At 43.6% G+C, this 18422-nt stretch overlaps 2 protein-coding genes across 2 annotated transcripts in view; one reads left to right on the top strand and one right to left on the bottom strand.

The window, feature by feature from the left end:
* Positions 1 to 16: 16 nt before the first annotated feature.
* The window catches only part of T265_00368 (hypothetical protein), a gene marked incomplete at both ends in the record, with an annotated part of 20737 nt that continues 2331 nt past the window's right edge, over positions 17 to 18422 (top strand). Inside the window, 4 exons of the mRNA XM_009164113.1 lie at positions 17 to 379; positions 5324 to 5540; positions 14432 to 14612; positions 16456 to 16837. Of these exons, the coding sequence (XP_009162377.1) occupies positions 233 to 379; positions 5324 to 5540; positions 14432 to 14612; positions 16456 to 16837 (927 nt within the window). The remainder of the gene's footprint in view (positions 380 to 5323; positions 5541 to 14431; positions 14613 to 16455; positions 16838 to 18422) is intronic.
* T265_00369 (hypothetical protein) lies at positions 7898 to 14281 on the bottom strand (the record flags this gene model as incomplete). The annotated part of the gene is made up of 3 exons (XM_009164114.1): positions 7898 to 8038; positions 11911 to 12057; positions 14195 to 14281. The coding sequence occupies 3 exons, from the start codon at positions 14279 to 14281 to the stop codon at positions 7898 to 7900; spliced, it is 375 nt and encodes a 124-aa protein (XP_009162378.1).

An 18422-nucleotide genomic window follows, 5' to 3' on the forward strand; every position in this document is an offset into this window, starting at 1 on the left:
AGAAACCATCGCCCTCAAAAAGTTGGGACACTTCGAACTTAGTTTCGTGCCAATCCTGCCTGTTTGTCAATGATCCTGTTCTTTGTCCCAGCTCACTACGGCGATCAAGTTAGCAGAGTTACCTGACTGACATTTGACGCCGCTGGTCGTCTATGGATGACTTTGAGGAGTATTTCTCATTTATTCATGCTATTTTTCATATTCAGCTTTGCCCAAACTTCTTTCAAGCGCCATGCAGCACGACGTTTCCGACCCCGTCAGTGTCCAACTCGTAATTGGTCAGTCTAAGGAACCGCCTATGATGGAGCAATTCGAATTTGAAGATCAAGACAAGAAATTTAGTTGTACAGAGTACCTACGTAGTGGTGAATTTTCTCAGGTAAGCCATCCCTCACTATCCCCTTTTTCGTGTGCCCGCAGTTTCTTGCAGTAACGTTTCGGTTGCGTGCGAAATAACTTCTCTTCAAATGTGAGAATTTTACACTTAATAGTTTACCCATTTGTGGTCACACAGTGGTACAACTCATTTCAAATCATGACGTTCGGTTGAAACGTCTTTGAATTTGTTTTTCGTGATGTATCACGTGGATAATGATGAATGGGTGGAAACAATTTGCTCGTTAGTGGTTATACAAATCTGACTGATTAGTGTTTTACTGAGCTTCCGTAGATCGAATTCCAGACCTGTATCGTTCATGGAGTCTGGGGTTAGATTTTGCACACGTTTGGTCGTGCGTCCTTTATGCTTTGGTCCATGCGCCAGATCGATGAACGCAGCTAAGTGGAATCTGACTTGGTCAACTTTTAATGAGATTTGTTAGTCTTGGATCAGCAAACACGGCGCATCATATCAAAGCGGTGGCACTGGTCACCTGCTCGATTTGGGTCCAGTTTAGATTGTGGTAGGATCACCGTGTGATGCCTTTTGAACACATCCATTGTCTATTAATGACCGAACGGAAACATTTCTCGGTGCCATTGAGTGTTTTTAGCTACTTTTGCTGCCCTTCCCTTAAGAGTGACCACCTTCGGGATCACTCTTCCTGGAAGCGTTTTCTAACCGAGGGCACAAGTTCCTGGTTTTACAACTTCAACGTTTTCTGCTCAAAGCCATTGTGGGCAGTAAGTAACAGGGTTGCCTCAATAACTTGTTGGAAATCTAATGATGTTTCCGTTGACGACAGTTACCAAATATATTTCGCTCCAGTTGATGAAATTCGTTGGCCGAATGTTTCCGCAGATTTCACAGTGTTCACCTAACTGTCACACAGTCATGTTGAATGAACATCAAAGCTAATAAAAGGGTAGGGGTTGAGACCTAGATAAAAGCAAGATGCCTATATCTTTTGGACAGCCTTCGAATGTATATGATTCGCCACCGCGTGGGAACAAGGCTGCCGTATCGCAATTTCCACTGGGACAGCGTCATTTTGGTGCTCATCCATACATCATCGAACCATGATAAATTGAGCCAAACACTGTGGCTTAGTAGCGACAGGAGATTGGTAGTATTATTGTCAACATCGGTAGTAACTTCAGTGTTAAACACGGAACAACTCTGCTGCCTTCCAATTGCCTCAAGATTTGGAACTCTTGGCCATACGTCTTTCGAAAGTACATGATTTTGCTTCTCAAGTTTTACCCAAGGTAGGCTGTACAAACCGATGACTGTCAAACGGAAGTTCGACGTCTGCATACCCCAGGTTTATTAGCCTCGCTTCGTGTTGTTTAGTAAGTTACTGAGGTACAATCTTTTGAATTGTGCACTTTGTGATGGCATGAAAGGCCTAATTGCCTAAAGTATTGAAAATGGGTGACCCTGATGAGCTCCTTGATTTATGAGAGGGCTTTGGATAAATTAAGACACTCCCATAACTTTGCCCAATCTGTCGGCATATTCGAAATTCTTTTCGGGAACTTCCTTCCTTTTTGTCGAAGGTACACCCGACACTGTTCAAACACTTAGGGTGATTTACGGACACGATCAGTGTCTTCCTTCTTGTTGTTAGCCTCACCTCCCATGTAACATCATTATTCGTTTGACTACAATGATAGCCAATATTTGTGTCATCAGTGGTTGTGTCAATCATTTTTTATACATAGATGTTGAGATAGCATATGGGTTGAGAAAATAGCTTCTCACTTGAGCTAGGTAGCCTGTTAACACTGGGCTGTGTGGCAGCCGTGCACTGAAAGAATGCCATGACCTTGTGTAAACTTTTTAACATAGGTGTAGTTATCGGCCAACTGATCCCATCCGTTATCGGTTGCTTTCAAGATGGAACACCGCAGTAACGGATGTTTAAGCGTCTTATGGAGGCTGCTACCAAACAAGATATAGTTAGGTGCTGTTACTAAACGCGGTCGGTCGTGTGCTGTTGACAAAATCATGAAGTCTCTTTGAGTCCTTACAGACCAGACTAATGGACGTAGTCCTTGAATTTTACTGAATTTAGCCGGATTGATTGTGGAGCGTTTCTTACGTCAAATTTGTTGTTGATATCCCCAAACGGCTTGTTATAGTTTTTGTCACCGCAGTCTTTTACCCAACCTAGTGGCCGCATACGGAGTTCGTTTTGCGCGGAGCCAGTATCATTTCTCAGTTGTCTTACTTGACAGAGGCTGCCTGAGGGATCCACGAAAAGTGGCCACTCCTCTATTCTGGGATTTACTATTAAAGTGTTCACCAAGGGGCCAACCAAAATTGGCTTCTGGGTCTTGGTCTCCCTCAATGTACCCTTAGCCACGATCAACTCATGCTTAAGTGTTGAAACCACGAACTGACGTTATCCGAACTTCCAAATGGTTAACTTTTACGATTTTACTTAGTAAGACTGGGAATTCACGGGGCACTGCAGCCGTTTCTCCAGCATTGAGAACTATCTTCTGGACAGTAATTGAGTGCATCACCTTAAGACTGCGGTTGGCTGAACTGCGGCGAAGTTTTCCTATAACTGTACAAGATACTACGTTCTTCACCGACTCAAAGCAGTTGACCATTATTGTTAAATTTCAATAGTTCGGGCACGTCCTCCTCCAGGTTCCAAACTATTCGTGTCGCCACCACTCTGGTCATGCTCGCATTGTGACACCGGAGGTCATTTGAAGACCTGGAGCTCAACAGTCAGGACTGCTTTTGGACTCATTGGGTTCTCATATTCTCTACTGGATTGAACATTTGGTCAAAAGGTGGCTAATACTGTTTTTGGATCTTGTAGTTGATAGCTGGTGCAAATTAGGGACACCAGGGGACCAGATTCATGCCTCCGTAGTTGACAGCTATCGTCAAGTAAAGTGAATGAGTCAACAAGCAGCCGTAAAGTTCAAATCGCATGACCTACTGTCAGGTGATTCATTGAGGGATCAGCCTACAATTTCTTCCAATTGTAGTGTTCTGCTATCACCATCGATCTTCCTCGTTGCTTATGTTTTCAGTACCGAAATTGCTAAATTTTCTACCTATATGAATTAAACTGCTTGCAGAGTGTTACTCCCACAGGAAAGAGCCATGTCGATCATTGGCAATGGATGATGGCTCATTGAGAACTTACATCGAGCATTTTATCCAACAGAATTAGCGAAATTCGCGCAAGCGGAACGAAATTGTACCTAGTGGGTTTTTTAAAGAATTGTATGGTCATGCCTTCCAAGACTCTAACAATTCACCAGAAATTCACTCATCTAAATAAAGTGTGACGTGGTGCAATGGTAAACGGTTCGGTAATACTAACATTTCTTTTGACATCGTTTGCCATATGCAGGCCGAACTGTGGATTGCAGTTATCAAATATTGAAAATTACTTTTTTCTGAGAGCTTATTGCTGTATCGTTCGGACCAGCGGAAGTAGAGGTTACTCACTGAGTCACTTCAATTCGTCATCTAATTGTTTAGTAGTAAAACAAGCAGGTAATTTAATAGACAATTAGTGGATAGTTTAGCATCAACGCCTGACTAGACCGTCGTTCTTCACTGAACAAAACTGTGGCAACTGGAACCAGGGTATCTTAATACATGGTTCATGACTGTACAACTGGCTTACATTTACTGTAGAACTTGTGATCGGTTTCACCCCATGACACCGTCGAATCACAGCAATAGGTATTTGGCTCTTTCCATTCACCAACAGTCCCGTTCGCATCCATATATCATTTTTGGTTTTCCTCGGAGTTTATACAAGCGATATCCAATTCCGCTCAGTTTGGGCCCGGAACCAGCTGGTCAGCTTGTTAGTGCGGTGGTTCGCTTATCTTGGTAATGGAGGATGGGGCACTTACTCACATTTTCCGCTTAGATTAACAACCACACGGACTGCATTCTTTAAGCATGTCACACTCGCACATCGTTCCCGTTGATATGCACTCAAGAATTGACGTTTTCGCGCGGTCGACGTAACTTCGGTGTTCCAGCGAAACGTTTGCCAGGACCCACGGAAATGCACGAATGTGTGCTCAACTTTGTTTCGCTGACAAATCGCAAAAATTGAAGTCAACTATTTTATCTCTTCTGAGGGTGATTCTTCATAAATTTAAACCGTCTCAAAGTATTTCTCGATTATTACACCAGAGATGCTCCTTTCGTAGAGGTTGGAAGTTTCTCGTAAGGGACGAGCACTGTACTCATCGACAGTGAGAAGGCACATATCTCCAATTCATTTGGTGTACCCTCACCTGTTTCGAGGAGAGTTCGCCTACGATACCGTGTGTCCGCGTCACGTATCTAAGCTTTCTACTAATTATGCCACAGATGGTGGCAGGAGAGCCTTGAACTTGCCGAAATCGATTTTTTCGGCTTGCTATATGAAACTCTGGACTAGTCACATTGTTTAGGTACATCTCTTGATCCATATTTCCCAACGTGAATGATAACCTATGCTGTTGTAAATGGAATTTTCACTCCGACTTTTTTAAATCTTCGCACTTTTATACTCGGCGCAAGCGGTAACTTGGTTTCTGGACAACTCTGATCATACTTCATGCCCTTCTCTGTAGTCAGCTGACGTGAACACGTGAGGTCACGTGATGTTACTTGTCGATGAACTACGTGTGAGGGAGTTTACCGCCCGTGCGAGCTGTCAGTCATGTTTGGGATTTTTAGATTTGCCTGTCAACACTTCGATTCACGGGGATCCAGCGTGTGTCGTGATTATCAGCTCTCATCCTCGCTAGTCCATCTTATCATGGTGTGCGCCTCGCGATTTTCGTTGATGTGCTCATTAATCTAATCGATAAAAACCGCCTTTGCGCTGGTTTACTTATTTTCTTTACGTTTAGTTCAGATCTCATTACCTACCTGCTTTGTTGCCTCTTCGTTTCGCTTAACTAGCTCGCTCAGATGATGGCTCACAGTGCGGAGGAATTCGTTCGTCATGTGTGGCTTCGTGGATGGGAAGTGGTTCATCATCGAAGTCTTCCAGCCTGGTTAAAGGATAATGACTTCATCCTCCGCTATCATCGACCCCAACTGAATACTTTCTGGGCCTGCTTCAAGTCGATTTTTCGTGTTCATACGGAGACTGGAAATATTTGGACTCATCTCCTAGGTGAGTGTTTTTACCTTTATTTTGACACACCTACTTTACATGTCAAGTTAGATTATTTACTCATGTCTTTTAGGCGCATGTTTAAGATTTGCGTGATAATGGTTCCTTTACTTTCTTCTAAATTCAGTTTTTGTGTAACTTTTTATGGACAACTTTGTGGAAGCCTTTTTAATTTACCATTCCCACGCAATTGATTACGAGGATCAGTTTATGGTAGCTTCTCTGGTGGCACTGTTCGAGAGTGCTGGGCTATAGAAACCCTTTGGATGTTTTGATACAGAACACCTTTCTTTAGTCCAGAACAACCTGATAGGAATGCTTGATCTGATCCACCCAATCAATGTATTTGCTTGGGAGAAAGGGACTTTTTACGTTGAAGCTTATCGTGGAAAAAATCATGTGATCAGTTCTCTGATTAGTTTATATCTGGCAGGCGCCGGGCTTTTCTCTGAATGACACTGCCGGTCAATACTCGATGGGGTTCATTCTATACAGACGGGCTAAGCGTGATTCCAAGGTATCCAGTCGACCAACTTATCTGTGGGAGTTTGTGTCCGTGCGGTTTGTCCGGCGACTCAGTTCATCTACGGAAAAACCCCTCAGCAAGGGACATTCGTCGGAAGAACACAAATATCCCCACTTTCTGGGTGTCCATTTCTCACTGGTTCCACAGATTTCTCAATATCGAATAACAATCAATAGACCTATCTATTCTGAGCTTACGTGATGTGGCAACACAAATATTTAATGAATCTGTTGGGGTGAATACGTTTTTCAGGTAATCGGGAAGATGCGTCCCTTTCGTGAAAACTTTCGAACAGTTGTTTTTCAGTCTACGCCATATTGTTATTATGTTCAGTAGTGGGTACGTCACATGACGCTATTACTCCCCAAAGTCTCAATCACTCCAATATAGGTCAGCGATGCTATTTCCATAACTCCTCTCACCTTTTGACCCACGAATTTTCCTAGTGTCGTTCGGAGGTGCTTGTTTTGCCCAAAGTGTACCCATCACTAGGTAAGAGACCAGCCTTAATTTCCAGAGGACCACTGTTTCTGGTTCTCATCGTAACAACTGACCGTAGATTTTATAACGAGATTTGGGTCATACAAGCCAGCCATTGGTAACTGCAATCTGGTTAACTTGTTAACTCTGCTTCCTGCAGACGTGTGCCAGAAGTTGTGGTTTTTTCTGATATGGAACGGAGAAAGTATGTGTGGGTCTTCGTAGTTCTGTTTTCTTATTTTCTTCCACGTACCGCGACCATTCTATCCCGCCCAGCCCCGATTTTCCTAGGGTGCATAGTTCCAATTTTTTCTAAAATACATTGGAGATTTGATACCGCATCGCGATGTCCCACAGTAACAAACTGCTTGCTTGTACCTATATCTATCTACATTATATCTTCTAAAACAAAGTACAGAATTTTTTCCGAGTCTCAATCCTTTGCTTGTGTGAGTGGCCTTAATTACTTCGATCAATACGGCTGTTGTTTCCTACCCCAAGGCACTTCGGCTGGTTTTATGACCTTGGTGTTACTCCAGTGAAAAAGCCTTGAGAGCCCAGCGTGATGGGTCAGTATGTGTGGGATAGTATGTAGGTGTATTTCCACTCGCAAAGATTAAGTTGAAAAAGGCCCTAGTAACGAAACTTTGCAAATTAGTTCTGGTCTGGAAACACAGGCAAATGCAAACACAGGTATAGTGCATCGGCCCATCTGATGACTCTACACAGAAAGGAATGCCCGAAAACACTGCCATGGGATAAATGGGATCAGTGCGATTTTTGATTAATTTTTTATTTGGTCTCACTTCACACTTCATTGTCAGAATACAATATTACACTATCGAGTCAGGTACTTGAACTCATCTCTCCCGGCCTGTCAGACGGGAGGGATGTCAGGTAAGAAAACCAGCCACTTCGTTCAGCTGTAGTACCCTTTCGGTGCCTAGCTGCCATGCCACACTAAGGAGGGCACGAGGGCTGTTTACTGTAAAGTTGCTCAAGCCTAGACAGGGGAAGTCGGGAGGCACAGCTCGGGTCCGAATCACGGACCTTCCGGTCAATAAATTCGCGCTCCAACCACTTGGTCCATCTCGCTCCACCAGCCACTTAGCAACTTGTTTTCCCTTCGAGAGAAATTTTTCGGTATCGTGGGATTGTATCTAGTGTTCCCAGTTCGCATGAGTGGGGTACCTCCAGGTTTTTGAGAATCTAGCGATANTCAGATGTGAAATTCAGGAATGCCTCCAAATGTAGGGTATTCTTTATATATTGATCCTTTGTTGATCAGGTGTGCTGTAAACTTAATCAGTTTATTTACTGGGTCGTAAGCCATCAGCGCAAACGAGCTGGCTTATCCCATCGGGAGGGGGCGTCGACCAGCAGAGTTCGATAAGCGTGCGACATAATGACTACCTTCAGTCGTTAGCCAGACCATCAAGACACTATCTGCTTGAGTATAACTCTGAGCGACTGAGCGAGAACCACTGGGCACCTGAAAAGCGAAGTGTGAAGAGAGTCTCTTCAACCCGGCCGATTTTAGTGTTATTACCGACGGGACATTTTACGCACGTTGTTCAAAGGGAAAATCTCGAAAATTGAGGTTTCAGAGTTCAGGAAAATGGCAAGCCACCTACCCAGCAATGTATGTTTCCATGGAAATTCTAGCAAATTGCCCTGAAAATAGGCTGTGTGGATAAACCGTACTTCCTAGTTACCAACACAGACATTTTTCTCAGTTACCTAACTCTGAGCTCTTGACTGAACTGTCGGGTCCACCGGGTGATAACGAGTTGTGGGGGTCCGACCTGAGATTGTGCCATTAACGTCTTTCAACAGGGTGACCCGTCAAGTAGCGGTGCGCAGATTAGAGAACCCTTTGCATAGCTGGTGATCTATCTGATCTTGAGAGGCTCAGCTGACTTCAAGCGTACAGGGAACACAGCGGAAAAACACGACCACTTGTACTCTTGTACCGAGTAGATGTTTTTAAATTCTAATCTGACCCAGGTTGACTTTCATTTTAGAATGTCGCCTTTTTTGTACCCATTTCATCAACTCGACTAGGTGTATGTTATAGGATGCGTATGATATGAATCGGTTGTGTTTACACAGCAGTCCACAAATAGATATAAATAGGTCTATTTAGCCATAAGAGTTAAGGGATACGTGTGGTCCTAATGGTGGAAGGATTCGTCAGCAGCCATCTTATCGGAAATTCAATCACTGGGCATAAATTTGTCGTTTTTACTGGGCCTAATGACAATCATTTGACGACCTATGCTGCTGTGTGCGATAGGCTAGTATTATTTTAATGCGTGCATCCCATAACATTCAACTTTCAGTTGTTTTTTCACCCTTTGATCGAGTCGTCGGCACTGTCATTATCGTTGGCAGCAATGCATCAGTGCTTAACTGTAAGAAAAACAGCCTTTTAGATGTAACACCCTTTCGATGCGTTGTTGGTATGCCACCTGTAGGAAGCACGAGGGCTGAGATGCTGCTAGGTCGCCCAAGCATATATATGGGTTCGAAACATAGACCTTCCGTCCCGTAAGTTAGTGCCTTAACCACTGGATTATCCTGAGCTTACTGTCGGCGACCACGTTCATTTGGTGTCCGTTTTTTTAGGACCGAACTTTTGTGGCTCATTCCTGGTAGAACAATAACATAGATATAATATATTTTACATCATCAACGAGGACTTCAGCTGGGTTCTGGTTGATTCTCCAGTCAAAGCCAAATTGGTGTGCTTCTGAGTATATCAACGAGGACTTCAGCTGGGTTCCAGGTGAATCTCCAGTCAAAGCCAAATTGGTGTGCGCCATTCTGAGTATGAGAATGCTAGCCACCTGGAAAGAGCTACTTTTACTCTCCTGTTACGCAAATCATTACGAAATCATATCAATACTACCTCACAAAGCGACAATCCGGGTTGCTGTTGTTCGTTGACACCTGACGAGAGTGAACCAAAAAGGAAGATAAATTCCGGACTATACACCAATCGGAGTCATTGTCACGCACAAGCGTGACTACTTGGTCAAGGTATGAGACGTTTCATCAGCCTTCACCCAATTATAAGTTGAAATCGATAACCACCATACCCTTATACACACGGCAAAGGTCATTACCCTGTTAATACGGCCATGTCGTATTTTAGAAGACCATACTATTTGGCGCATATGCTGCACCGTTTCGATAAAGTTTACCTTCCCGCCACAATTGGTCAGGTCAGCTTCCTTACTACATTGCTGAAATCACACGATGTTGTTGTACAGTCTGATGCTCAAAACTACCTAGCTGCGCTTCGCAGATCAAATGGTCGGTCGGAATTTTAAAGAACATTTCCTTCTGTGGAAGCCTACCGATGAACGTAATAAGTCCAAGTGTATTCACCTCGGTCTGTTGATAATACCCCTTGTTTAACCGAGTGAGACTTGGTCTCCATCTGAACGGACGGACAGGATGACAAACCACACTTGTGCACACTGTTAACAATTTAAATTAAATGAAACCCCCGACAACCTCGATGTGGTTTCTGATACTTTCGTTTTCTCCACTGTCCTAGTTTCAGGGGACTCAATTCGTTTGTTCACCTCGTTTTCTACAGTCTGTAACCGAGGGTTTTCTAAAACTGAAAGCTTCTGATACTTCACTTCGGTCTCCACTATTGAGGAATGAATTGATCTAAGGTTTGTTTTGAGTCCTGTCCAGCCCTTTACCTCATCTCTGTTAAGTGCAAGGGTCACAACCCGGAGTATTCTTCATTGGTATCAGTGTTTCTACGCCCCCTTGGGCAAGTCGGCCTCTACAGCTTTACAACAAATCCGGTGTCCACATCCTTCGCACGTCATTGTAACAAGGTTCTTGCGGTGATCCAATTGTTTAGCCCTGCATCATGGTCAGCGAAGGCTGAGTTGAATTTACTGTGCTGTCACATGCGAAGAGCATGCAAGGTTTAGCGCTTACGATGGTCGTGTTCGCTGTTTCGTCCCGTCTCCAACAAGTTGGTGGTGCATACAGGTATGGAACACTAATTCCGCACAACTTGCACCTAGCTTCATCCATCGTCAGTCACGTGTTTTGGAATTTTGAGCTGAAGTGTTTGTGTTTACAATGGATAAGACCCATCATTCTCGCGTGACCGGCAAATCTGAGTGCTTGTTCATCAATCCTTATCCACTAGAAGGCACCACCGGATGAGGGGACTTTTAGCCTCCTCGGATACACCGGCTTCAGAGGTAATGTGTGATACCAAAAATATATGTACCAGCTTGTGGAAAAATTGCACGAAAACTGAAAGTTCCTGAAAAGTAGTTTTCAAACAAAATGTTCAACCATCCTTTTCTTATCTGTTAGTATCGATTTTGTTCTAAGGCCAATGGGTGACCCGATTAGTACTCGTTACCGTCATTTGCAATTAGTTGTTAGTTTCACATTCTTTTTTTCATGAAGTACCTCCATCAGAATCCCCATTCACTTCCGTAATTTCTCCAGTACAAGCGATGTCGCAGTGGTGTGAGATCGATATCAACCAATAACAGAAAATCTACCGCAAAATCTTTTAGGAACATCCAGAAATAACCCAGAAACGTCCCAAGATAGGTGAAATCGATCGTGGGCTATCATCAAGAAAATTTACCAAAAGAAAATTTTTTTAGCTCGAGGACCAATTTCCGTTTTGGGGTAACGTAGTTGCAAGAACATGGTACCAACCTAAGCTTTGCCTCCCCACCTCTCGAAAAACAGCATTCTCAGAAAACCATACAGTTGCGGAGTTCAGGTGCACTGGAGACCTACTTTGACCTGAATGATAGACTCGAGTTCCATCTCCGTTTGCATTAGTATTCTGAAACAAATTACTGACAGATGCCCGAAGTGGTGCAGAGGACAGGTGATCAACTTTTACCCGGCAGAAGTGTATAAAAGTGATGATAAATTGTCTGGATATTTTTGGTGCTGTCCGCCTTCTAGGAAGGGGTCCGTGCTTGACCCTTCTGCTTGGCCACAGACGCTGAAAGGTATGACTGCCAGTCGATTCTGGTGACACCTTTGTTGGCAGTTTTTTTATTCAAATTTTCTAAATGTGTTTGGATGTGGATGCCTCGGTACGATTTTAGCAGGCTAGTTCTGAGTCTCTTCCCCTTTATTTCTCTTGTCAAGGCCAGGCTTTCAATTAGCTAGTGGCCGAACGGTAGCGAAGAGTACACAGATGGTGTGCTATCGATGGTAATGATGATGGACTGATAATCAAATGGAGAAGCCAGGGGGGTAACATTGTGAGCGAGAAACTTCTGTTGTGTGTTGTATTTTACACTGTGAAGCTAATTTCATTAATTATTGATTAGTAAGCATAGAATTCCCTACCCAATTGCTTCGCATAGATTTTGAGTCTAATGGGGGTCGTCTATGTTTTGGTTTGTATCCCAGGTTCTGGTCTTCCGAAATTGCCATGCGGACCTTGAAATCTTTGGCTGTTTGCTCTGCTGTCCCACAGACCATGGGGTTCATGACCTGAAATGAGCTAAAATCGCGTTACATTCAGCAGACGGCCCATGACAAGCATAACATAACCCTATCGGAAGATGTGGATGAAGTGGGAATAGACTTGTAGTCTGGGGTCATTCAATAAAAAAGTGCAATTGTGATTTTGTGGTCGATGTACCAACAGCCCCTCATCGAACGTTGGCTTTCGAACGGGCCTGAATTCCACGTTTTAGTATTGGTCGTTCGGAAAAAGCTATTCCACAGAGATAGCTCGTTCGTTCGAAAGTTCTTTCTCAACTTTCAGACCGAAGCATAAATGGGCCGTAATATGGAATTCTGTTATCCGTATGCTATTAAACTTCAACTCAAAAAGTTGATTCCTTATACTAGACGAAAGTGTATTGCTCGCATTATAATTAAAAATCAATACGCATTTTCCGTTATTTCGCGGAGCTAAAAATCGCTTTATCCAAGCTGACGATTGTTTTAGCTTCTATGAGCCTCAGTTAACTGTATATGGTAGCTTGGTATGGTATGAAAGCCTTTGATTGTGCTGTGATCTGGGTAGTTTAGAGTAATAATTGATTTTTGGGCATTGATTTCGTTGAGGGTCAAATGCATTCACTATGATTTTAACTTCAGTTCATATGACTTCAGTTACGCCTAAATTCAGATTTACTTTCCCTTATTTTTGCCATCAGATATTTCAGTCCGTTGTCGGTGTACCTGATGAAGAGTGTTCTGTTACTTTTGCGATCACGAACTGAAGTAGACGGATAGCTTGAGGTAAAAGTGTAAACTCTAACGACTCTGGTGCATTCTGTTTTGACGGTTGTTCTGTTCTGTGAAGTTGAAGTGGTGTAGTACCATTAGTCTTAGCACAAACACAGTTTAGCTTCCAACGTAGATCGCTTCTGTGTTGAGAGGCGTTACCTCGGCTACTGGCGTACAAATGACTGGCGATGTGGAATCAGTTGAATCTGATAAATGCACGGGGGTAGATTGTTACGTCTATCGTAATATGGTCTTCAGTTGTCGAGTTGTAGTCGAATGCCGTGGGTCAAACAGTTATGTGCTGAATCAATTAGCAGTTGATGTGGTTGAGATCGGGTCCGGGTGAAACTAGTTAGAAGGTTAATGGAATGGAATGTGGGACTGTCATTTCGCAGTGAAATCGTTCGTTACTCAAGAGGCACGTGATAAAAGCCATCTTATTTCTGCATTCTGTACTGTTGTAAACTTTTTAACAGATCGAATGCCAAAACCATTATTAGGCACTTCATAACATGTGGAGAAACTGTTAAGACGGAGCACCCCATCTAGTAGATAGTTTTAGCGGCTCGGAATTTTTACATTTCGCTCATTGAGGAAACAACCTTCTGAGAACAGGAGGGTATACACGTTCCGTTTCCTCGTACAGTTATTCTACAAAAGGTACACCACAATGGGATTACCCAAGATCACTGATTAGTCGCATATCCAGTCACCCCACACATCATCAGATACTTCTTAGTGAGTCTTGATCTGGTTTGGCTTAACACGCAAGCCGAACCATATTGTGCAAAGGAGTAAAGTTAATGAAACTAGCGATTAGGGTGAGGTGACGCCGACAAGGTCCCAATTACTGCTCTTGTTTTCGTTGTACTGTTACAGCAGGTCGTCATGAGTAACTTGCCTCACGGTTCTTGTTCACGTTTATCCAGTTGACCTGAAAACTGATCGCTCACAGCGATCTAGATAACGGGACTGATGACCGTTACACGGTTCACCACGTTACAGCAGTTTTTATCATTCATGGGAATGCGATAGTATTGAATAGGGAATTTCCTACAGAGGAAGCAAACGTTTAATCGCATACTCATCAAAGCTACCTAAAGAACTTGAGAGAAGGGAAGTTTCGGTATGGTGAGTGTGATACGGTTTTCCTTATTCACTCCTAAGATACACCCTGATCACGGAAACATTTCAGTACCCCGTAAAGATGTTTCTTCATAGGTGGGAGTGCTGGGCTATGTTCCAGTTTGCTTGCTGTGTGCCCTACCGCATTTTCTTCGCGCATGGCATCCCAGTTGGCAACATCAGAGCTTGCCTCGAGATATACATGGTACTGCACCCGGTGGATTGCAAAACAATGTATATTTTGATCAGCAAACCTCACTCTAACCTTGGCCAAAACACGCGGATGCACGATTTGAAGACACAATGTTTGGGTTAGGTTGTTGCTTAACTGTGTGTTTGTATTGCTGTACATGGTGTAGTCTCAGCTAAAGTTTGTCTTCTTTGCTTCACGCATCTTCGTCATATTGCCTAGTTTTACTGAGCAAAACGTCTTTCCTCGTGTTGCATAACGTCGTCATGTTGGATGTGTTTTTCACGTTCTTTCGTCCCCACACTTCTACAGGTTGCGGTAGTTTTTTTGCAATCCTCATCTACTTTGTGGTGCAAGATCCCCTGATGGTGCAATGGCAAGACAAAGCGGTGTTCTCTGCATTCTTCATCGGGGCTGTCGTTTGCCTTGGCTTCTCATGTCTCTTTCACACCCTATCCTGTCATTCGGAGACTATTGGTCGTTTATTCAATCGGTGGGTTCGATCACTCCGCATTTTTTGCGTTTCTGTCAGTTTTGTTGTCAATCTGCTATCCAACTCTGGCGTTACGCGTGGCCTTACCACGCCCAGATGAAACGGTGCAGCTGAATACCAATACTGATTGTTATAATGCAGCAGTTGATTCTATAGACTCTGTGTATGTGTTTTGAATATAACGATTGCGGTATTTCTGTGTGAGCAATGTGTCACTGCAGCTTTTCCTCTAAAGGTCTTCAACTTTTGAAGTTAGAGAGCACCTACCGCCGCCCTCAGTTTTTTTGCTCAAACCAATAGGTTCATGTAAAGTAGGTCAGACTGTTCATGTGTTGTTTATGAGTAAGAATTTTGCAGGGGACTTAACGTTCTGTACGCACTTCGGTCGGGCGAATACCGGATTACTGGATACTTTTTCAGTTTTTTCCAAACTGGAACATAGAAGGTGATGAGTAATGTCTTTTTCAAAAGGCGCCACAGAACCGTGAAGACTTGTTAATGCTTGGAGGTTCTTCCTTGTAATGACGGAACGGTAGCACCACCAATACACGCATGTGCTGTTCTCTAGAAAACAATTTGTCATTCTGAATCAACAAAGCTGTGGGCATACTTCAACACGTTTTACGCAAGCGTCTACCTGATCTTGTTGGCCGGTTTTGTAGAACATTGCTCACTTTGCCTCTCAGAAACATACCAGTTACTTGTTAGTAGTTGTACTTATGGTTGAACTTGTACTGGCGTGGGCCCTTCAGTCCTGTCACGGCTGTTCTTGTTAGTCTACAGGATGGAGGAGAAGCACTGTACACGACTTTTGAGTTTTGTAGTGTTCATCTTTAGAGCATATCGTCCGCCTTGTCGGTGTTGTGAATGATCACCTAACATGCGGGAAAAGTACGTTTTTCCTATTCCAGCAACACACTAAGGACGCGTCTGAAGTATCGTGCCTTTGCAGACAACAATGTTCGCGCACCGGGTTTAAGAGGACTGCAGCCCAGTTCTCACTACCCACTGCTGCCGAACATAACTCGTTGTCAGAATCGTCGTCGAACTATACTAGCGAGAATCATGTGGATACAAGCACACTGACTAGGTCAGAGAGCCCCCCCCCGCCTATTTCGGTTCACATGGGGACCATTTAGACCATTTGGGTGTCTCGCGAGTTCCCCGGTTTCAATGATACCTGTCATTTAACACCTGAGGGGCGTTTAATTAGGCGGACTTTTTCGACCGTCTTTATTCCTGAAACTAAAAGCGTACCGAATATTGAGGTCTTCATTAGCTGTCGTTTTATTGATGGTATCGGACCCGGGTCGTTCAAATGCCACATGAACCACGTAAATGTGATTCCCATCAATCCATCATTCGAGGACCATCCTCGCAATGATACCTGTATTCCACATACTATCGAGTAAGAATTGGAACGCAACTACTCTGTCTTAAACTGTTATTTTGACATGAAAGAGAAGATTTGCGACCTTTTGAAACCCGTGATAGAACAATTCGTCAGTGTGTGATTGTTATCCCCTTCTTGGAAGGGGCTCCCTTAGTTGGAAAAACCGTCACGAAAAAATCTGGTCACTTCTTCAATGACATGACAAAGACATGACAAAGACCTGACAATTTGCTAGGTAATCCAGACTATCAAACGGTCTACTTTTCATCACTGTTGTTCAGTTCCACTATCCGTTGGTTGTGGTGGCGTTTCATTCGGGCTAGCTTTGTCGTCTCATTGCGCCCTCAATCCATGGCGTCGTCGTACGTACATTTTAAGCTACTGTTTTACTTATGGTAGCATAAAGTCCATGGAACGAACGACCTTCCTGTTCTTACGATTTCCTTTCAGGCTGGACTATGCGGGGATCGCCTTTCTCACAATCGGATCTTTTGTTCCTTATCTTTACTACTCATTTTACTGTATGCTATGGGCCAAACTATTCTACACGACACTCATAGGAGTTCTCGGCACGGCCGCCATTGTCGTCTCCATGCATCGGTCTTTTACTTCCCCTGCCTATCGACCCCTTCGTGCTGGAGTTTTTATGGGTTTGGGCTTATCCGGTCTGATTCCGTGCATTCATACAACTATACTGGACGGATTTTGGCATTCTGTGAATAAGGGGTCGTTGGGTTGGCTAACTCTAATGGCTTTCCTCTATCTGAGCGGGGCCACTATCTACGCTGTTCGCGTGCCGGAACGTATTTTTCCCGGTCGTTTTGATATTTGGGTAAGTTCAACAGCCATGCATTTTACACATTTGTCCCCAAGTTCAGTTATTCAAATAGGTGAGACGTTTTTTTCACGTGCACCATTTGATCGTGTTCTCCGGATAATATTTTTTTGGCTGATCCCTGGCTGACTATGTCCCCCGCCAGATTCGCAAGACCAGTTTCAGGGAATAACACACGTAACTCAATTTCTTCTACACCAATAATTCTACCACCAAACTTCTGATCTTCAACTATGAGCTACCTGGAAGACTCTGTACATGTAACAAAACAATGTTCCTTTCAATTTAAGTGAATTTGCGTTACTCATTATTTCTACTATACTGCACTTCCAAGTGTTACTTTCCCCAAATCATAGACTGTATGCTCTTTATAACGGTTTCTCGAGCCGCCACGAGAACTAATACCGTAATAACAAGAGTGTATCACTCGCTACTCGTTTCTTCTAGAACAAAGGTTTTTTGGTTGTTTCGGTTTGCACGATCTGCCATCGCATGATGTATTGTCCCTCAATATCAGTTCTCATCGTTACCTTTTAGTCTTATCATCTTACCCACTCACTGCTGGTCTGTGATTTTTGGAGATCGTCGGTCAAGTTGAAACAGCATGCCTGTTATTGGCAGAGCTGCGGTACTTATCTCTGCACTGCCCATTTGTTATCGTCTTCTTGTTGTTCAAATTCACCATCACCCTGCTCCAATCGTACCCTGCTGTGTTACGTCTACATCCTATTCCTCGTCGTGTTCTCCCTTCACCGATCACCCATCGGGAATCTATTCATCGTTCTATTAATGCATATTTTTGTGATTCTCGCCATCCGGTACTCGTTTTGTATTGACTAAACTAACCCTAGAAAAGATTAAAGATTTTCTTTGTATGTCCTTATTTCGGGAACAACCTTACAGTTACGATCTGTATGTTATCGCACATCTTAGTTTTGTCAACATAATTAATAAGATATATTTCAATATTGTCCCCAGGAGAAGCTGCTTGATCTGGACAATGTTCGGGCCAATAGCCAGTTGGTCTTATTATTGTTGTATTGACATCCAGTGGACTTCGTAACAAAATAATAATCGTTCAGCTGTTACGTCCTTTTCGTACCGAGCTGCCATGCACCCCGATTCACCGTGGCTGCGATTCTGCTAGCTTGTCCAGGTATAGACGGGAACAGTCGAGATTCCAGATTTGGAGTTGAACTACGGATCGTCTGGTCAGTAAGTTCGTGCCTCAACCGAGCTCAGTGGATTTCATTGCTGAGCCAGGGTTTTCACACGAATGCCGATGAACTAATCAGCTGTTAAAAGTATGCAGTCTGCTGCTGAGTATCTAGGCCAGATGAGCGGAGAATTCAACACATGTGATGCGCACGCGAACGCACGTATTCACCAGAGGAGGATATAGCCATGGCGTTCAGTCTACGTTGTGAGTAAATCTAGTTAAAACACTTGCGCGGACGCAGAGAATAAGCGCAAATCGTTAACGTGACTGAACACTACACCGAAGGGCTTTGGACAAATTTCAAAAATAAGTTCACTTTCCACGGAAGGCCGAGTCCTTTTCCCCTTGCGGGTTTTTTTTTTT

This window comes from Opisthorchis viverrini (genome assembly GCF_000715545.1).
Source record: "Opisthorchis viverrini unplaced genomic scaffold opera_v5_3, whole genome shotgun sequence".
NCBI classification, from domain to species: Eukaryota; Metazoa; Platyhelminthes; class Trematoda; order Opisthorchiida; family Opisthorchiidae; genus Opisthorchis; species Opisthorchis viverrini.